This window comes from Microchirus variegatus (assembly GCF_963457635.1).
Source record: "Microchirus variegatus genome assembly, chromosome: 5".
Taxonomy (NCBI): domain Eukaryota; kingdom Metazoa; phylum Chordata; class Actinopteri; order Pleuronectiformes; family Soleidae; genus Microchirus; species Microchirus variegatus.
The window spans coordinates 9,873,446-9,895,867 of NC_139806.1; the positions used below are offsets into that span (position 1 = coordinate 9,873,446).

Consider the following 22,422-nt stretch of genomic DNA (forward strand, 5'->3'; position numbering starts at 1 on the left):
AACAACAAACTTGTAGAACCCTGCTAATCCTGTTTGCTTTTCCTGCTTAGTGTCCAGAAACACATTTTCATGCATTTTGCTGTAAGTATTCCAAAAACTAAAACTATGGTTGCGAGTATCGCTATCACATCCAGGCAGAAATACTGGATCCAGTTAAGGTCATGGACAGCCGGCTTGAGATGTTTAGCCCCTTTGTGCCGCATCACATATTCTGTCCAGTACACTGCAAGGTCCAGTGGCTGAATTGGCTGGTCTTTATGCAGAGCCGACAGCTTCTGCATGTTTTCTTTATACCTGCACACACAAACGAACCAGCAGAGTTTAATAATGCAACACGGAAATTAAAAATCAGTATTAAAAAAAAAAAGAAAGGATTCCAAAACTCATCTGACAGCCATATTGTGAGTGAGCGTTTTACCTGACATCATTTATGACCTCATTCAATCCTTGAAGAAGGCTTTCTGTAGTGATACAAGTAATATCCAACACAACTCCTGCTCCCCTTTTCGCCAGCTTCTCCGCGTTATCCGGCTGGTCCCCAAATAATGGCAGCATCACCATGGGAACGCCATGGCAGAGTCCCTCGAAAAGTCCATTGGAGCCAGCGTGAGTGATGAAAGCTCGGGCTCCAGAATGCGCTAACGTGTAAACAAGCGCTACGTTATTGAAACTGGGAAGAATTAAGCAAATATAACTATACAGTGTATGATGTGTTCACTGACCTAGGAGGTCATTCTGAGGGACCCATTTCATGATCTTCACGTTTTCAGGGACATTGTCAGGAATGTGACCAGTGTATCTCCATATCACCTGTCAAACAAGGTGGATTTTGTAGTTATGGTGTCTTTATACATTTTTTTTTTATCCCAGACCTGTATATGTTTGCAACATTTAATCTTTTACTTTCTGTGGAATCTGTCTGAAGGCCTCCAGGAAGATGGAGGTGGTTTCTTCTGGCAGATCTGACACCATGGTGCCCAAAGTGAACACTATGAACCCGTGCTCTCCTGACACCCAGCTCTCCAAATCCTGCAGAACGTAAAAACCATCGAAATAAAACCCTGCATGGTGACACATTTGTCCAAATGAGAAATGCTCAGCAGTCGTACCTCGGGTAGAGGAGCTCTCACGTTGCAGTTGATGCCGCCAACGAGTACTACGTTTGGCATGAGAGGACGTGGGAACTCCAGTGTGAAATCAATCCTATTTTATCACAGTATCACAATTATTATTCTGAATATGAGACAGACTTTAAAACATTTCAGTCATTTGTTGTTTGTGTTTTGTTGTAGCCTTAATACACATTACCTGAGCAGCCAGATATCCGAGTTTGACAGCACCTCCGCTACGCCCACCTGCTCTCCCAGGAATTGTTGGGCGACATTGTCAAAATGCCAGAAAATCACTTTGCAAAGCAGTGGCTCCAGTAAAGATATCTGCACGTCAGAGGCATAAGGAGAAGGTCTTTAAAAACATTTTTTGTTGCATTTAAATAATGGTGGTAATGCAGATGAAGATAATAGTCTTTCTGTTTTATATTTTCTTGTTATATTCTCTTAACATACAGTATGTATGGAAGTCTGTTTGTGAGTTAGGTTAATCTCCTCAACAATCTGTGAGGAGCTGCTGGTTTACTACGGCCTCATTTGTTAAGTTTGTGTCAGGTAGGTTAATCTGAACAAAGGAGCAAACACTGAAGTCACAAATGGGCTTAACAATGGCAGCAGCAGCACTGCATCAACACATCCTGTGTGCTGTCATGTATAACTGCTGGTTTCCCCCTATGAACTTTGGAGCCGGCACTGATTATTTTCAAGTACTTGTAGAGAGTCAAAGTTGAGACCGAAGTGCAACACTTGTAATGGGATTATTTTTCTTGGCATCTTAAGTTAGAGTCTTTTGGGCGTTTAAGACATTTTAACCTGTTTGTACAACTTCCGTGATCATTTATAATCACTGTAACACGACTTCTAATAATCGGATTTTTAAATGTCATTAATGAGAATGTGAGCTGTATGTATGGTACACAAAATTACTGACAGAATATGACGTGTTAGAAAAATGATTCATTGATTGATTAAGGACAATAAAACCACTATTTATCGAGACAAACAAGAGCCTAGGTTTATTTGAGGGGCCGAAAAAAACGTCATCAATCTTATCCAAACACCTCTGATGTTGTGCTGCCTCCCTTTGTATGTACTGGCAGTGGTTACTGTATTTAATTGCAAGTAAGGACCAGTTGATCAAATCGCGTCCTGTCCTGGGAAGAGTTCTCTTTCCACAGATCTCATACACAAGCGATCAAACCTAAGGTGGTAACGAGGGAACATGAATAAAACAAAAGAAGAAGAGAGACAAATGGTAAGAGTGTCTGCTATAGGACAGGGGTCTGACTGCAGGAGAAATTAAAATAATATGTTTCATGTAAAAGAACTAGAATTTGTTGCATTTATGAAATTGGAAGAAAAAAACTTTTTTTAACTCGTTACCTGTTCATATCTCTCTATTTTTAGTTGATGAAATATAAAAACACTTTTAATTTCTTGCCTCAATCTCTAACTAAGGTGTGCACTTTGAAAGTAATGGCATATTCTTTTCATTAGCAGGTACAAGGAGCCACTGCAGAGGGGCTGAACAGCCACAGTTTGCCGTCCCCTAGTCCAGTGTTTCCCAACTCTGGTCCTCAGGGAACACTGCCCTGCCATGTTTTACATGTTGCCCTGCTCCAAAAAACACATGATTCAGATGAAACATGAAAAAAACATAAAAAATCCACTGAAGTTGAAACATTAAAAAAAATCAAAAATGTAATATTTCATCTGAATCAGGTGTTTTTGGAGTAGGGCAACATATAAAACATGGCAGGACAGCGTTCTCTAAGGACCAGGGTTGGGAAACACTGCCCTAGTCTACGAGGATGAAGATTCGTGCGAGGCCCCAGTTTGAGCAACACAGATTTTCCCTTTTTCATTTCATGGTCACGTGGTCAATCACTCACCAAGGTGTTGACGGTTCTCTCCTTGAAGCTCATTCTGTCGGTGTACCGCGTGAAAAAGCGAGGCACGTATGAAGGTGGAGAAGGGCAGCCTGCGGCCTTCATTTCCAGGGAGCACGGGATTCCTCTCAGTAGATTAACCACGGGGATGCCTGAAATCCAGTGAGTAATGACTGACGAGGAAAGTGCACAAAAAGTACACAGAGACGATCCCAGTGTGTCAGAAACTCACCTAATTTCCGAGCAATCAGCACACCTGTGGGTACGGCGGGGTCCGTCAGCACTGCATCAAAGCCCTGCAGAGTGAAAGGGTGCACATAGATGAATATTATGCTATAATTAAAGTTGATATCAGTATAATTTTCATCAACAATCTCTGCCTCATCTCCCTCTTGTCCTTTCTGTCTCCTACCTCTCCTCTGTCCCCCATTTTCCCTTTCACCACAACCGGTCGAGGCAGATGGCTGCACATCTTTGAGTCTGGCTCTGTCAGAGATTTCTGTCATCCTTGTTTTATTATCCAATACAGAAGGGATGCGTTTAAGTCCATTTAGTCAAGATCTCTACTTTACTACATTTCATTGCTGCTGTGATGTGTACATTTTTTCCAAATCTGATCATGAAGCGCTGAAAAGGTCACACAAGTTTTGACAAGTACAGCCGTTTAACAGGTAAGGTGAGGTGACGGTATTAGTATCGTACCAAAGGTTTAATCCTTTGCAAACAAACAACGGCTCATGCCGCTTTGCCAGAGAATTATGTGTCGGTTCAAAGATACTGTTTCAACATTGCAACGGATTTAGGTCACTGACCATCTGCATGACACAATTCTGTGAAAAGGTTCAGCGAGTCAGGGGGGTGAAATCGAGACAAAGGATAGAAAGAAACCACTGCGGAATGTGTGTAAATATCGAGTTCTTGCAGTTTTAGATTCAGATAATGTTTTTTTTTTTTCACCAAAACTCCTTTTTATCATCTAACCGAACATTGTCAAAGTAAGATTGTTTCTCTCTCTCAGCTGCACGTATTTTGATTCCTGACGTTAGAGCCAAAAAACGTTGGGTGAGGCCTCTGTTCTGTTATTATGGTCCTCGTCTTTGGAGAAGCCTCCACAAAGACCTGGGAATGGTAATGTTACCGCACCTATTAATCTTTGATCACGTTCCAGTTTATCTCGTCTTCCTTTGCTTCTTTTGTTTACTCGCAAGTACTGTTTCACTTATCTATGTCATTACGTTTCCTCTGTTATCTTCTTTTATTTCCTGTTTAGATCACACATGAGTATTTCGTGATAACTTCCTCACTTCTCCATTGCTGTTTTTAATATGTAAAAGCTTTTTTTTTTAAATGTTTTTATCTTGTGAAGCACTTTGAGTTGCATTGCTTTGTGGGTAAAGTACTATTTAAAGGTGCATTATGTAATAAATCTAAAGCAACTGGCCATAAAATCCTCCTAATATGTCACAGAGACTCAGGAATAATGTTCATATAACAAACTGAACTCACCAACAACAACAGCACAGACAAAATATTTGCATTCAAAAAAAATATTTTGCAGACTGCAAATTTGTGTTTTGAAATCATATTTTGGCATGTGGCGCCACCTACCGCTGTCTACCAATCATTGCAGTCAGTAGAGTCTCAGCTGCCGAGCAACCACGGGTTGCCAGTTCTGTCAGAACATTTTTATTATGTGAATGTAGTAACTGTTTTTGGTTGGTTTTTGTTTTGCTACGCACTGTTTGTTCCGCTCCCATCAGGGAAGCGGTACAGAAATATGAAAGCCAAAAACAATAGACTCCGGGACAGCTTCTTCCCCAGAGCTGTGAAAGCAATCACCCTCCTGCAGTGAAAACGACTCCACCCTACACCCACACGCACCCTCTCGCTCATTCTCACACCTTCTCACAGACCCATGCTGACCAACCCCCCACCCAAACTAAGCCCCCCACATGCAGGACACACACACACACACACACACACACACACACACACACACACACACACACACACACACACCATCTACACAAATGACTGGACTTGCACTAAGCTGCACTTTGTAGTTTTGTAGTTTTATCTATATTTATACCTCTTTGCACATACTCCAGTCTTATATCTTATATTTTGTTATATGTTGTTGTTAGTCATATATTTTGTTGTGTTTACATTGTTGTGTCTGATTCAAGTGTTTAAGTCTTCTGTTGCGTTTACATTTTGTTGTGTCCTTTAAGTGTTAAGTCTTTCGTCAATCTTGTTATTTTATCGTGTGCTTTTAAGCCGGGAGTCACTGCAAAATTTCGTTATGTCCCCATAATGACAATAAAAAATTCTTGAATCTTCAATCTAAAATAAAGTTTGATTGATTTATTGACTGTTGAACACTGAAAGTCTTCTATACAACTAAAACGGCAAGAAAAAACAACAAAACATCCCACATGCAAAAACAATTAGTGTAACAATCTTGTAGTTACTGTATTTTTTGAGAGTGTTAGCCGGCATCATTTTTCTTCATTTTGGTTTAATTAATAAATGAATTGTTTTTTTCTTCTTCTGATTTTTGCTCATGTTTTTCTTCAGATTGAGCTCCTGAGACTCCTGAATCCTGAATATTTAGGTCTTATTCATGTTGTTATGTTTATTAACTTTTGCACTACAGGTTACTTTCGTTATATTTGATTCAGGGATGTCATCTGGTAAATGCTGGGTCACAATTCTTATTATCACCTTTTTGAATCTTGCACTTGGCAAATACTCCACATTACAAAAAAAAACTCTAAAACTAATAAAACTTGCTCTAAAGTCTAATCAACTAATAAATAAATATAACCTTGAGCCAAGAGTAGTTGATAAGGCTTCAATGACACACAGGTTTGTGTATAAAGTTCAACCGTGTTCCATTTCACTCTTGCTTCTTCGTTTCTTTCACTCACCTGCTGCGCCAGGTGTGAGATGAGGCTGTCGTTGAACAGTAGACTCTCTGCAGTTGTGTGCAGTAATCCTATAATTTTCTGGAAATGTGCAATTTTTTTCTTAGTCTTCTCCACGAAAGAGAGTCCAGAGTTTTGCATGCTCGCCTTCTGCGAGGCCAGCACAGACTCTATAAAAGCCATGTCATAGGGAACCGGGTGGCTCACGGTGTCGTAGTGCTTCCCCGGGCCCATGCGCATGCTGACCTCTGGTATCACAACGGTGACCCGGTGTCCACGGCGACCCATTTGTTGGGCAACGGCCTTCGTGGTCATCCAGTGACTCCCATCCATGGGTATCACAAGCAAGTTACCCAGGAATGCTGGAGAGGCATCTTGTCTTGCATGAAATTCCTCGCTTGTCTTCACCTGCGGCTGAGGTTTGGGCTTTTCTTTCACAGAGTCCTTCGTCTCACCTGCAGCACCGTTCTCCTGCCTGGTGTCGGCCGGGTTCAACAGCAACAACACAAACACTGCTGCTTTCCACATTGTTCTCTTTTCCTCCTGCTGGTGCAAACCTCACTGTATCAGCACAGAGAAATGTGTGTGGGCACATGGGTGAGAAGAGAATGCACTTTGTAAATCATTAGGAATCATTACCCACCCCCAGGCTCCTCCTCCTCCTCCTCCTCCTCCTCCTCCTCCTCCTCTCCAGGTTCTGAGTGGATGACCTGTGTTTTTCAAAGGAGGAAACAATAGGGCTGAGCAAATATTTTGAATCTTATTGACATTGCAGGTGCTGCAATGTTTCTATGTATTATTATACATTCATGTCGTCATGCACTATACTATATTATAAACAGTAGTGCAAAATATATAATGTGTTAATATATATATAACAACAGTGCTGCCTTTCTCACATCTTTCATAGACAAGCAGAGCCAGGGAACTGAACACACAACCTTCCTGTTGAAAGACAACTTGCCCTACTACTGATCTATCATGGCTTAATCCTAATTCCTTACTTAAAAAAAAAAAAAAAGTACATGTATATTAGTAAAGTAGTAAATGTCATACACCTACACAGACTTTAACTTCATCAGATTTTTATTAAAAATTGACTTCAACTTCTACCATTGTCATTTTCTGGTAAAATAGACCAGAAAATGACTATGAAACTGTAAACTATGACTGAGACTATGGCTCAGACAAAGCTCCTGCAGGAGCTCAGTCAGAACAGCATCAAAAAGTGAGATTTCCACAGAAATGTAAACAATGTGCATGACCTCCTCCTATTGTCATTACAGATGTAATTGATAGTAATCTAGATTAGACTAGGAGTCTGCAACAAAACAAGACAATAGGAACTGTTTCAGCATTAAGATAAAAACACTCAAAATGTGAATTCATCAGATAAAGGTCCTGATAAGGCTATATCTAATATGACAATAGGAATTCTGTTTTCAAACAGGCCAAAGCAGGCAGTGTGCTATTCAGTCGTACGACCAGTAGATGGCGGTAACGCGCCGTTTTCTGTTGCTATGCGAGAGGAAGAAGAATCTTGAATCTGCGCGCGTGCACTGCACCTCCACCGCCTCGTCAACACCACGGCGCGAGACAGAAAGTCAACAAGTAAGCACGTTGTTTTTTGTAAAGTTTGTACCTCTTGTTCAGTTTTGAGTAATAATAACTGCGCGCGCCGCGTCACATGAATCACTGTGAACCACCCGAGACGCAGTCAGTGTTGAAGTTTCTCTCGCGGCGTGACGAACACAGCGTCCCTTTGTATGTATTTATATAACTTTAGCCTGGATGCTAACTTGTGCTAAACAACAATGGTGGTCGTGAGTTCTGCTAACACACAATACTTAGTTTATTAGAATACGAATCATTATAACCAGTAAACAGTGTTGGATTGTTTGGAGCTGCTATGGTAATATCTGATATCTGTGACGTCATAAATGACAGATATCTTCTATTTTGTTTTCTTTTCTTTTGTCAAAATGGCGTCACATTTGTCATTGATGTGTTTGGGCTTTGTCGTTATAGAGATCTGCAATTTCAGATATCTACAACGTCATTATTATGCATTAAAGTGCAAGATATATTTAGTTAAACTCAATTAAAGATGTCTAAATTGCCCTTTTTAGATATCTTGAATTATTTCGAACATTGTACCCCATACACACAAATAGCAAAGGTCATGAGTAAAAACTAGGCATAGGGAATCCGTTTCGGTTAGGGCTGCAACGATTATTTTCATAATCCGTAATCTGAAACATATTGATCGTTGATTTGTCAAACCAGGAAATGACGATGTTCTCTAAAATGTCTAACTTTGTCCACATAAACTGAGATGATTCAGTTTTAAGGATTTCTTAGTTATATGGAGCAAAGATACCAGACAATATTCACAATAATAGAACATACTCAATCTGAATAATCGAACCAAATAATTGACGATTCATTTAGTAATCAATTAATAATCGATTCATTAAGTAATTGTTTCAGACCTAGTATCGTTCAGTATTGGTATTGGTCCAATACTGGTCATAATCGCTGGATCAGATAAAAATTTAAAATCCGATACAAGTGACACCAGACTGAAGCACAAACTAGATATTTCTCAACCAATGTATTTGTTTATTCTGTCATTAAAGATGGTGGAGCTTGCAGCTGAGGCCGATGGCTTGGATTCAGTCACTTATTCACTGTCTATAGTATTCAGGTAGGCTGTATAAAATAAAAATCCAGCCTGAAAGTTTTACATATCCATGTTGTAGGGATGGGCATGAATATTCAATTCTATCAAAACAATAACATCATTTAGTGCAAGCTTGTATGATTTTATTGAATGGCTACCAAACTGAAAAAAACAAACAATTACTGCAATAATGAAATAATACAAAAATCTTTCTACTCCACTAACTACCTAATTCCTGGTACATCTATCACCTCCAGGTGGCAGCAGTAGCTAGGTAGTGGACCGCTGTTGTGTTTGCAGGAGTGATAACATTCACAAGGTTTCTTTGAATGTATCTTACCTCAATATGCAGTTGAACCCTGCATTAGTTTCTCTAGCTCTCATGTAGAAACATGATTTTAAGTCAGTCTCAAAGGTTTGGCCGGTGCGCTAAAGCTTACTTGACTTTTCAAGTAAATAATAATCCAGTATTTAAGGTTTAATCCCAATAAATCTGTAAATAATTGCTTGAAATGCCCATCCCTATTATAATGTATTGGATCTTGCAGGTGCTGTATCACAGGTTGTCTCTGTTTCTCTCTTTTAGGACTTTTGAATATAGTGTGAATTGGAAACGGCTCATGACTCCCCAACGCTCCACCAGACTGAAGAGGCCCGTTCAGAAGAGCCCTCGGAGAAGTCCTAGACTTGATGAAGACGTTACCCAGCACAAGTTGAGGGGTAAGAGACCAAAGAGGGGGCGGAGAAGGAACAAAGTTGGTGATGGTGCAGTCACTGTAGATGAGTGGAGCCACCGAGACATCATTGACATCATCGACGACGCGGGTAGTGGAACGCGCGAAGCTGAGGAAGATGAGGGATCAGTCGTAGTGGTGGCTGATTATGGAATCCAGTCGGATGAAGACTGTGGCTCTGTCAACAGCAGCATAGTTTCTGGTCCGTCTTACTTATACGACGCCACTCCCAAGAAGAGGGAGACGTCACTGCACATGTGCTCATCCTGTCTGAAGCTCTACCACAAAGCAGAGAAGATGAAGGCCCCAATGAAAGACAAACTCTTAGACAATGGTGAGTGCACTCATTTCTCACTAATGTCTCTATAATTTCTACACATCCTGGTGTTAATAGTGCATGCTTACTATTTATTACCTTTCTTGTTTACTGTCTGTGCTGCAGATACTTTGCAAATGTCCTCGCAATATCTTATCTATATCTGTTCTATATAAATTATATAATTGCTTCTTTTTAAAAGTATTTGGTCATGGTGGTGTATGCGGTGGTCAAATAGGGTCAAAAAATGTAGTCATGATAAAATGTTATAAATCAGTCAATAGCGATTGTTATTGTGAAAAATGCTTAATAAAATTAAATATTGATATTTGTTCTTGAGTCCAACCTAAAGAAACCATTTCATTGTGGGTTTCAAACTTTTTCTATTTGGACAGAAAATGGACAAATATTGTATCCACTCAGGTCTTTCATTGAAAGCAATAACATCAGTGTTTCTGTATTCAGTGCACACATGGATCCTAACATGCTCTTTTGTTCCTCAGATCCCATGTCCCTGACATGTGACCAGTGGGTGCTGATCAAAAAGTGGAGACCCAGAAGAATGTCTAGAACAAGAGGGTGAGACTTTCTGTGTGTATGAGTGATGCATGAGGGCAGAAAACTTTACACCGCATGTTAAAGTCAGTGGCTCATGTTCAACATCACTGATCTCCCTGCAAAAGCTAGCCAAACAAACACTAACAACAAACATCTATGTCTGTCCATCCATCCATCCATCTTCTACTGCTTTATCCTCCACACGAGGTTCACATAAGACCCTGGTTCCAACCATCCACTCACACATACGGTCAAATTAGAGTGTCCAATTTGCCTTATCCCCAAATCTACATGTGAACTGTGGGAGGGAAACCAGAGACACAGCTCATATGTCTGTGCTGCTGCCTGCATGCTCAAACTGGCTGCCACCTCATCATCTGGATCCCTTTTGTATAGAAAACGGCTTTACGGCTGTAATTAAGAGAATAACAGATGCATCAGATGAGCTGATCTCTTCAGTTAACTGCTCAAAGAGAGAGAGAGAAGAGAGTTCTGTCTCGGGGAGTTCATAATCTGCGCCGCAGCCAAAAAAATGGCTTTGACAACCTCTGGACAAGTTTATTCTCCTAATGCTTCTCCATTTTTCAGGACACCTTTGACCCACGTACAGCTGGTGAAGGAAAGACTTGGGCTCAAGAAAGGTGTGAAACAAAGTGAGCAGCAGGAGGAGAAGTCATCAGTGTGCTTGAGGTCGCACACTTTCCTCCAAAGGTAACGCTCCTGTAAAAATGACACGTGTCTCGCAAACACTCGCAAACACACTTAACACCGTAAATGACCTTCATGTGGTTCCACTGTGTCAGGAACCTCCGGCGTTGTATCAGAGAGCCAGTGAAGAAGGGGAGGAAGAGGAGGAAGAGACAGAGAGATGGCTCTCAGGGTTCTCGTGTTGCTAAGCAGCCGCGTCTGCATGGCAACAAAGGTCGACGCGGGTCCCTCACTAACAGCTCTACAGGTGACAGCAGCCTTAATACGAGCTGCAGTCGCAGTAGCCATGAAGAAGCGAACTATCAAACAGACACAGGTCTGACTGTCGAGATGAATCCCTGCACAGTCGCTCTGGAAACCACCAATGAAAGACGGAAAACACCAGAGAAGAAGACGAGTGGATTCAGAGACTTGCTGGCCCAGCTGCGTGGAAGCAGCAGCATAATTGTCAGAGAGACACGTTGACGAGGTGACTTTTACCCACCAATATTAATCCACTGATGGAGCTTTTTACTTTTATTTGATTTTCACTGGCTTAACTCTCCTAAAAACATTTGTCAAAATACATCAATAAGTCAAATACCTGCAGTTTAGTACCCAGATATGAGAACACAGAACAAGATCCATTGACATCACAGCTGACTGATACTGAGCAGGTTTAGGGTTAGACTGTCTTCCTACTAGAACAATTTTCTGCTACCAATGGTTGTTTTTTAATTGTTTTCATTAATCTATCGATTATTTCCCCGATAGTTTAAATAAATAAATAATTTGGTTGAATAAAGAAAATTATTAAAATGTTAAATGGTGTCCCCCAAACCTCAAAATGATGACGTTTTCAAATGTTTAGTTCTGTCCTTTTACCAAAAATATAGTTTACCGTCAAAGAGGAGCCAAGGATTTCAAATTTGAAAAAGCCTGAGAGATCGTATTTTTATTTAAAAAGCAAACAAATGTTCAGATTATTATTTTTTGTAATTATTTAAATTCTTTATCGTATTGTTAAGGGACATCTTTTTTTCCTAAATTAATAGATGTTAAAATGCTGCCAGGTTGGGATTATTCTTGTACATTCTGCAGTAAATGAAAATAATATAAAGAAGCACCAGTTTGTAGGGATGGAAGTCGGTATCAGTCAGTATCGGTCCGATACTGGGCGAAATCACTGGATCAGATATCAGACAGATGAAAATTTAAAAACCCATTACAGCCCCCAAAAAATCCCATATATATCACACATGTGCAGACTGTAAAAATGTAAATAAAAATCAGCAAAAGCATTTTAGCTATTGAGAATAGACTTCTGATGACTTTACTGCTCACAAGGTGGCACCACCTGTCTTCATACTCAGTAGTGTATTAAAGCGTAGAAGGAGAGAGTACATGAATCGACCTGTGTTTTTGACCTGCAGACTTGTCATTAGTAATAACTCTGCATCACAAGAGATGTGATATCTAAAAAAAACAAACAACTGGACCTGCAACAAGTGTTTACTTCACTTAAATCTTACCTATCTGCAAACGAGAAGATATAAATATGTGATATTCACATTTAATTCACATTTGTTTTTGTTTGCTTTTATAAAGATTAGTTTATTCAACATTCCAATTTGTAAGGGATATTGTTTTTGAATAAAAGCATGCTGTTGGAAAGAATGAAAATAATGTATTTAATGCAGAAAGACGTTAACGGCATATAAAACATTTTCTTTTATATATATATATATATATATATATATATATATATATATATAAATATATAAATATATGTATATAAATACAAACATTTACCATAATATATGCAAACCCTTCGGTAACATTATTATCCTTTGTTGTCTCTGCATCTGGAACTTAAATGTAAAATATGTCAAATAATTATTTCTATCTATTATTCTCAGTGGTGTTTGGAATTGGAGTAGTTTTTTACCGGCAATGCTATTTTAGAGATTTGTGTGGTGATGGCAGTGAATGAGGAGGAAGAGTGTGGAAAACGAGGAGGAGATAAGGCACTGTGGTCCTGCTGTTTACTTATGGGATTAGTGCATCGGGAGAGGATGATGGGGGGGGTTTACAGTCACAAATGCTTAGGTCAAACGAGGAAATGCGTCTCTGACTCGGCACTGAGGACGACATATGATATGGAGATCATTTGGAATGAATGAATACATTGTCTCGCATTTGTCTCACAGTTAAATTATTAGTTGCTTTAATGTGAGGTGGAAACTTTAAAGTTTTCTCATGGAACTTCAGCTGATATGCACCTTGTTGTCTATGTATCAGCAGATGAGACATTCAGTCGATTGATGATTGATGATCAAGATCCAATGAATTAGTTCGGGCATGGATGGTGTTGACAGACCTTCGGTCGGAGGTTCTGTTCTATGCCGTATTGATCTCTCGATTGATTTTTGCTTGCTGTTAGTCGTATTTTTAAGAAGATACGTGTCCTCTTTTTGTAGTATGTAATATGATACTAATTCCTTCCTAGTCTTTGGAGGTATGGTCACATTTTTCCAGTTGAATCCTCTCCAAATCCTGGAGCAAGTGGCAAGAAGTTGTATTAGTTTTTTATCTCCTTCTCAAAATAATCCCTTATTTCTAGGCACCAATATCGTTCATGATCATCTCATCCAAATTTAATTGTTCAAATCTCTGTAGATTACATCGTTCCTTTATTTGCCTGTTGCCCAAACCCTTAGGCGTAAACCCCCTGGATTCCAGGCAAACAAACCCAAAATCTTTGCGTCTTTCCTCCATGTTATAACCTTCCAGAAGCTGTGTTCCACTTGTAGTTTTTGTAATTAAATGCAATTTATGACCTAATTTAACTGCTTTCATACTTCCGTGTCTTTCGTCCCAACTTGGTTACAAGTGATATTTGTTTAAGACATGGGCGACGGTGGCTCAGTGAGAGTTGTCTTTCAACTTGAAGGTTGTGGGTTCGATTTCCGGCTCCGCTAGTCTACAAGCCGATGTGTCCTTGGGCAAGACACTTAAATTGCTTTTGATGGTGTTTGAGTGGGTATGAAAGATGTGTGATGGAAGGAAAGATGAGATAGATAGATAGATAAAATGAGTGAATGGGTATGAATGGAAACTAGTGTACAGCATTTTTAAGTGGTCATCAAGACTGGAAAAGCACTATATGAATACAAAACAATTTACCATTTACTGACACACCGCACCCCTGACTTTCACAGCCGGTGCACCATGCAGCAGTCGGTGACCACAAACTAAAACTTTAAAGACCAGTGACGCAACAGAGAAACACTCACAAACACACACTAATGGTTCAGTGACTGTGCAGAGGAAGGCTGATAATCATCATCACCATCGTCATCACACTCCATTCTCCCCTGCAGGTTCAGACACTGCTTGTTCGCGTGAAACGTGTAAGACGGTGACGGTTAACGGAACGAGTTCTGCTCAAACTCCTCTGTGAGCTGCAACTAATGCTGCTTGTCCTCTTTAATCGGACCGTGAACACACACACACACACATACAGTGACACATTGTTCATCCTTCTTTTCTTTTGCCAATAGACCCTGCTTATCACCAACCAAAGGTCCCAGGGCCAAAACAATTCAAGCAACACACACACACACACACACACACCAGAGTATCCTGTGATAGAAGCACTATCAGCACCTGACACCTCGAAAACAGGAAAAACATTTCAGCAGGGGCACAGATGTACTGCAGTGTTTAGGGAGGAGCGTGAACGCAGCTATAAAAACCCCCTGGACAAAAATCTGCCTCCACTTAACTCTGCGGAGAAAGGAGAGCCACGGTCCCCGCCATGTCATACTATGAGGTAATGTCAGCGATGCCAAGTGTGGAAACTGTCATGTAAATTCACAAATCTATGTTTAAAGGATGGAATTTGTTTGCATGTTCCTCACTTTAATCATCGTTGTCCACCATTCTGTCGCCAGCACATCGTCTTCGACTATGACCTAAATGACACGGGTTCAGGTTCTGGTTCTGGTTCTGGAGAGTTTGGAGTGGACCTGGATGAGCCCTGCGAGGTGGAGCATGTCATGACCACCGAGCTTCAGCGGGTCTTCTTGCCGGTGGTCTACTCTCTCATTTTCATCCTGGGCATCACGGGAAACGGCCTGGTTGTCGTCGTGCTGGGCTGCCAGCGCAGGTGAGAGCTTTAGATTTTCACTTGCTTTATTCAAGTAAGTCATAATATAATACTGCATTTTTGTGTTTTATTGTGAAAGTTGTACAGGTGTTGCCATTTGAGTGATTTTTAAAATGGTTATTTTTACATAAATATAACATTTATAGAGGGAAACACCACTCAATCACAGCAATTTTTGTATATAATTGAAGATACAGTACACAGTTTTTCTATAAAATGGAAACCATGATTGATTTTATTTTTATTATGCCATTATTATGGACTTAAAAGACACATGGACACAAACACAGCAATATTTATTAGTCTGTATTAAGTCTGTATTTATGATCAGCTGGACAATAAACCAAAAATGTTGTTCACTTCTTTCTGTGAAGCTCGGAAAGTACAGTCAAATGTGTTATATAGTGCTGCATTAATGGATCTGTGCTCATGTGTTTTTTATTACACACACAGGTCAAAGTGCAGCCTCACAGACCGCTATCGCCTCCATCTCTCTGCTGCCGACCTCCTCTTTGTTGTGGCGCTCCCGTTCTGGGCCGTGGACGCGGCCCTGGCTGACTGGCGCTTCGGTGAGGCCACCTGCATCGGCGTCCATGTTATTTACACGGTCAACCTGTACGGCAGCGTCCTCATCCTGGCCTTCATCAGCCTGGACCGCTACCTGGCAGTGGTCCGAGCCACGGATACCAACACTGGTGGGCTGAGGCAGCTGCTGGCACACAGACTGGTGTATGTAGGTGAGTGTTGGACTGTCTGATCAAAATCACAATAATGACTGTCCTGTCAATCTTAGTGGAGAGTTTAAGTGGCAGTCCAGTATCCCTAATTTAAGGAATAGTTAAAGGTCAAATGTCTCTTCTCCCGTTTAGCTCTAGTTTTTCCTGTGTTTAAAGGAACGGTCAAAGGTCAAAGCTCTCCTCTCCTCCCACAGTTCCTTTATGTTTTATTTTGTGTATTGTCTTCCTCTCTCAGGAGCATGGCTTCCTGCAGCGCTGCTGGCAGTGCCGGACTTGATATTTGCCAGGACTCAGGAAGGAGGAGAGGGGGCCACTCTGTGCCAGCGTTTCTACCCGGCGGCCAACGCTCCTCTCTGGGTCGCTGTCTTTCACCTCCAGCTGGTCCTCGTGGGCCTGGTGATCCCCGGCTTGGTGCTGCTGGTGTGCTACTGTGTCATTGTCACCCGGCTGACCCGGGGCCCGCTGGGCGGCCAGAGGCAGAAGCGGCGAGCGGTCAGGACCACCATCGCGCTGGTGCTCTGCTTCTTCGTGTGCTGGCTGCCCTACGGAGCGGGCATCTCCGTGGACACGCTGCTGCGCTTGGAGGTCCTGCCCCGCACCTGCAGACTGGAGGCGGTTCTGGGCGTGTGGCTGGCGGTGGCCGAGCCCATGGCGTTCGCACACTGCTGCCTGAACCCGCTGCTGTACGCCTTCCTGGGAGCTGGGTTCAAGAGTTCAGCCCGCAGAGCGCTCACTCTGAGTCGGGCGTCCAGTTTGAAGATTTTACCGCGGAGGCGAGCTGGAGCTTCCACGACCACAGAGTCCGAGTCTTCCAGTTTACATTCCAGTTAGTGTTGACTTATTAGAGTATGTGTGTATTTGTGTGTGTGTGAGAAAGTAAGGAGCAGTCTGCTGGCTCATGACTTGTCTTCTTCATTGTACATAATGTTTTTTTGAAAGGTTCTCATGTTTATAATAAAATGAAAAAACAAACAAATCTGCCTTTCTCTTCCTTCGTGACACTTCATTTCTGGTCTGACCGCTCAGAAACACCCACGTGCCTTTTGTTGCTCTTATCGCCAGATGCATCAGATATGAATAATATCAACATTTTAAAAAAGAAAGTACGTTCTCTATCGTAAACAAGGAGCAAAACAACAATAAAAAGCAAATTGTCAATCAACCTATATAGGTCCCTAATTTATCCCATGGGGAACAGTAAAAAGTATTTATCTTTCCAGGTTTGGGTGAAGACAGATGAAATAAAAGGAAAAAAATATGACATACAAATACAAATAAATTCATATTGGAGCGCCCACCACTGAGTACATATTTACAGCCTCACACCAAGATTGCCAAACTAGATTAATGCAATATCTTCAAAACACTATTGTCCCCCTCGAATAAGGAATCTTTGAGTCTCGCACGTTATTGTTATCAGTCAACGGTTGGAAAGTTGACAGTTTAAGGTGTGTGTGTGTGTGTGTTTGTGTGTGTGTGGAGGGAAAAACGTTGTCTTGACAATCGTCTCCCATTTGTAATTCCTCAGCCGTCCACGTCTGGATCCACTGATCCGGAGCACGAGCGAGCTGGAGTTTGTCCGAGACGTGAAACTTGGCAACCAGGTGCGTCTGAATCACACACATTCATGTGTGTGTGTGAGGGTGCACGTGTGTTAGTGTTTGCAGGTTTAATGATATTAACAGTTTGCCTCTACGTGGGAAAGAAGGGAGCATAAGAGGGTCAACAGGTCCATTTTTTCCACAAACACACACACAAAGTGCTTCCCACATACCTACTTCCACATGGAAGTGGGAGAAACAGAAGTCGGAAGTTTACTGTGTCGCATTTCCTGAGGCAGAAAGGAGTAGGAGGAGGAGGAGGATGATGATGAAGAGGAGAGTTGTGAGAGAGACGAAAAGGAAGAAGTGATTCAGAGTCACAGTGATAGTGGACTCTGTTGTGTGCATCACCATGACGTGGCTTTATACATTTAGAGGAGAATATGTATGGGAAAAAAAAAAAACTTACCTGAGGCTTTTAAGCTCTCTCTCTCTCCATACATACACACACACACACACACACACACACACACACACACACACACACACACACACACACACACACACACACACACACACACACACACACACACACACACTCACATACACAATTCTCTTCTATTCATAGTATATTCAAAACAGGAAAGACTTCCTGCTGCAGCTCATTTTAGGAAAAACAAGCAGTGAAACAATCAAACAGCCGCGAGCAGCTCAGCACTCACTCACCAACAGCGAGCTGCCGTGAGCTAAATCACTTCAGCAACACGGTGAGGACGACATTGAAGGCCACTATCAACACTCTTATCCTCCTCCATCACGATGGAGGTACAATGGTGATGTGTCACATTAAGTATTTCCTCCTCCTTCAACTTTAATTCGTTCAGGACACGAGTGCAAGAAGGCTTGATTTTCAGCAATCATAAACTGAGTTAATGTGTCACTGCTGTTCTTTTATCAGAATGATCAAAAATCATTTCATTGAATTTTGTTTTCTAGTTTTTTCAAGTTGCAAATATTTATGGGTTTTTATGTTTTGTTTTTTAAATCCCATTAGCACCTGTCCAGAGCACCTGCAGCTCCCCGCTCTGCTCTCCTGTGGAGGATAAAGCACCGGTAGACAATTTCCATTAGCATGTTTGTGCAATAGGCTAAACCCGTGGTTCTCAACCTGTGGTACGTGTTTCTGTTTGTTGTGGTAAAACCTGATTAAACTAAACAAGCCTTGCATGTTGTTACCATTAAAGGTGCCATATGTAAGAATGTGGCCAAAAACTGTTACTACATTCAAATTCAAAATACCGAGGTATTTTAGGTTTCGTTTTCTGACGTAACTGGCAACCCGTGGTTACTCGGAGGCTGAGACTCTAGTGACTGCAACGATTGGTAGACGGCAGTAGGTGGCGCCACATGCCAAAACATGATTTGCGGTCTGCAAAATATATTTTTTGATGCAAATATTTTGTCTGTACTGTTGTTGTTGGTAAGTTCAGTTTGTTATATGAACATTATTCCTGAGTCTCTGTGACATATTAGGAGGATTTTATGGCCAGTTGCTTTAGATTTATTACATAATGCACCTTTAAACGAGCTCTCAATAAAGCATGTGTCAAACTCGAGGCCCGGGGGCCACATGTGGCCCGCGAATGATTCATTGGTCTTAAAAATCTGTGTTAAAATAGGTCTATGCTGCTATAAGGCGTGCGTTGACCACAAACTATATTTCCCACAATGCATGGCGATTGCGTTACCCGCAAAGTGACGGCATCCCACCACTAGATCGAAGTGTATCATTGTATATGCATCATGTGAAGACAAAAATTCAGATTGAGACTGTGATCGCAGCAGAATGTGTTCACAAAAGCCACAACAACAAAAAACAACGAGGCAGTGAAAGCTAACTTTATTGTGGCTGAAGAAATCACCCGTGCTTCAAAGTCTTTTTTGTCCGTTTTTGAAGCAGTGCACACTGGGTTACATCTATAATGCAACATATTTGTAACTTGAATAAGTCATAAATACAGAAAGTTATTTAGCAATATGTTAGCTTTATTTTACATTATATTTGGTTACATTTAGTTACATTTATTGTGTATGACAGTTACATCTGGCCCTTTGAGGGTAACCCCTGTGCTGATGTGACCCCTGCAATAAAGGAATGAATTCCTTTATTGTTTCAAATGCTCTCTAAACTCAGAAAGAAATTACACCGAAAAACCAGCCATGAAAAAAAATTACTCTGAAAAACAAACCAAAAAATAAAGTGAATGCAATGTGCTTCCGTATTATAGTAACCGTATCTGTCGCTCCATCTGAATCTGATTTCACTACACCAGTGTGTGAAGTATAATGTGAGGATGATGAGAGAGCTTAACATATGTTATGTCAAATGAAAATTAAATTAATGATGTAAAAATGACCATTCCCTCTTTATGACCTTTCATTTCAGTCCCACAGTGTGGAAGTGAACGACAGAAACAATGAACGTACCGACACGTCACACGTCCGAACACAAATACACCAGGAAACGTCGTTTCTCGTCCTCCTCTCTTTCGTATCCTGTTGCTCTTACAGCTGTTCGGTTCCACTGTGTGTTGTTTCTCACAAACCTGCCACCGTCAAACTCTCTGAGAACGTCTGCAACAGCACAGTCAGAGGTGGAACTGCAGGTTATAGCTGTTTTTATGACTTCACGTAGCAGCAGTGAAGGCAACATCATTAAAGTCAGTGTTGTTATGTCAAATAGTCCACTGCATTTCCTCTAACTATCTTTGTTACTCGTCACTACCAAATGAAATCAGAAGAAGAAAAAGAGATTTACACTATAGTTTTCACCCATTCACATGCTGCAACATGGGGTTAAGTGTCTTGCTCAAAGACACATAGACGAGTAGAGCCAGGAATGGAACCTTCCAGTTGAAAGACAACTCGTCCGACCACTGAGCCACCATGGCGCTATCCTTACTCCTCACTTTTAAAATACTTTTACTTCTAAAACTTAAGTACATTTTGTATCATATAATTAATTTTGATAATTAAGTACAGTATACTAAGTATACTTTAAGTATGTCATATACTTACATAAACATAGACTTTTACTTAAGTGATATTTTAAAAAAGTGACTACCAAAGTCATTGTCTGCTAAGATACTTGTACTCAAGTATCTCTTTATTAAGGTACTTCATACTAAGACGGATTAAACTAAAACACATGACTATATTTAAACTAAACAAGCCTTGCATGTTGTTACCATTAAAGATGCCATATGTAAGAATGTGGCCAAAAACAGTTACTACATTCAAATTCAAAATATCGAGGTCTTTTAGGTTTCTTTTTCTGACGTAACTGGCAACCCGTGGTTGTTTGGCAGCTGAGACTCTACTGACCGCAGTGACTGGTAGTCGGCGGGAGGTGGCGCCACATGCCAAAACATGATTTCAAAACATAAACATGATTTGCAGTCTGCAAAATATATTTTTTAATGGAAATATTTTGGCTGTACTGTTGTTGTTGGTGAGTTCAGTTTGTTATATGAACATTATTCCTGAGTCTCTGTGACATATTAGGAGGGTTTTATGGCCAGTTGATTTAGATTTATTACATAATGCACCTTTAAGGCAAAATCCCTCCAAATTATTCATATAAATACATACGTAATAAGTGTGTGTGTGTGTTTACCAACAGCTGCTCAGGCTCCCCGTCACACTCAGACAGGCTCTGCTTCCTGCAGAGTGAACAATCGTGGGAAAAGCAGAGGTCAAGACAAAAGGAGAAACAAAAAGGGAGAAAAAGGCTGGTCTGTGTCCAAATGGCCCGAGATGACTTCCTGCCGTGTTCCTGGTGGATTCATACAGTGTGACAGGTGAAACCAATCGCCTGCTGAGCATGTTTGTGTTTACATCAGCAGGTGGAGACGTGACAATGATGTGGGGAAACGCAAACAAGCTTTTTAATGGGATAATGGGTTGTGGGAGTTCAGCCCTGCGGATGGTTCTGGCACTTCTTTTTCTGTCCCTGCTGTTGCCCTCCAGCAAGGCAGCGACATCTGTGTGGTCTGCACCCGGGTCAGTATCGGTCCGATACTGGTCAAAATCACTGGATCGGATATGGGACAGATAAAAAATTTAAAATCCAGATTGAATCCAAACATCCTATATGGTGCATGCTTCTCTATGCACAGGCTGTAAAGATGTAACTGGTATCGGTAGATACTCGAGTTTGTGATATAATGATAAAAAAGTGGTATCGTCCCCTCCCCAGTCTGCACCATGTCTGTGCCCAACTGGTCAAACAACTAAAAGCACATTAAGTCATTTCTACCTTCGATCAACACAATAACAAAAGTCCATGTGTGATGACGCTGGGAAAAGCAGTGTGGAATCATGGGAATTGTTGTCTTCTTAATTAAATTAATTAATTAAATAAAACCACTAGAAGTGCAGCTGTTTCTTCCCCTGACTACAGTCGCCCCCCAGTGGTCATTCAAAGTCATTACACCACATGTGAAGTCCCACAGTGTGATCAACTTTGTGTGCTTAAATCTTTGTGTTTATTTGTATATCTATATTGAAGTTTTTAAATTTTAGTTTATTGAGGTTCTATTAAAAAATCTTTATGCACTTTTTTTTTCTTTAATTATTTTTTATCTATTTTTTTTTCTTATATATTTTTCTTTTTACTATTTATTTCCTCCCTTTTTTTATTTTTTTTATTTATTCTTATTTAATTTTTATTCTTATTATTTTTATTAATATTATAATAATAATAATAATAATAATAATAATAATAATAATTATTATTATTATTATTATTATTTCTTTCTTCTTTTTTTGATGGTTTATATCTCTAAGGGTGGGGGGTGGGAATAATACCCAAAAGAAAATTGTAAACTGTAAGATCGAGGATTAGTATCTTCATATGTTATCCGAATTATTTTCTTTTGAGAAATAAAAAGATATTAAAAAAAAATAAAAAAAAAATAATAATAATTTAAAAAATTTTTTTTTAAAGTTGTTTAATCTTTATGTAAGGTTTTTATATACATTTACTGAGTTTTTAAAAAAAATATATCT

At 40.5% G+C, this 22,422-nt stretch overlaps 3 protein-coding genes across 3 annotated transcripts; 2 read left to right on the forward strand and 1 right to left on the reverse strand.

The window, feature by feature from the left end:
- Positions 1–23: 23 nt before the first annotated feature.
- LOC310926765 (UDP-glucuronosyltransferase 1A6-like) lies at positions 24–6,453 on the reverse strand (the record flags this gene model as incomplete). The annotated part of the gene is made up of 9 exons (XM_083888953.1): positions 24–294; positions 419–638; positions 723–810; positions 904–1,029; positions 1,110–1,203; positions 1,309–1,436; positions 3,002–3,150; positions 3,231–3,294; positions 5,929–6,453. The coding sequence occupies 9 exons, from the start codon at positions 6,451–6,453 to the stop codon at positions 24–26; spliced, it is 1,665 nt and encodes a 554-aa protein (XP_083745079.1).
- A 2,775-nt stretch (positions 6,454–9,228) lies between these two features.
- Positions 9,229–11,389, forward strand: LOC310926766 (uncharacterized protein; the record flags this gene model as incomplete). The annotated part of the gene is made up of 4 exons (XM_083888954.1): positions 9,229–9,676; positions 10,162–10,237; positions 10,805–10,927; positions 11,020–11,389. 4 exons carry the CDS (start codon positions 9,229–9,231, stop codon positions 11,387–11,389), a joined length of 1,017 nt encoding a protein of 338 aa, XP_083745080.1.
- A 3,334-nt stretch (positions 11,390–14,723) lies between these two features.
- LOC310927831 (C-X-C chemokine receptor type 4-like) lies at positions 14,724–16,642 on the forward strand (the record flags this gene model as incomplete). Its single annotated transcript, XM_083890234.1, has 4 exons — positions 14,724–14,738; positions 14,860–15,074; positions 15,528–15,811; positions 16,047–16,642. The coding sequence occupies 4 exons, from the start codon at positions 14,724–14,726 to the stop codon at positions 16,640–16,642; spliced, it is 1,110 nt and encodes a 369-aa protein (XP_083746360.1).
- Positions 16,643–22,422: the final 5,780 nt, after the last annotated feature.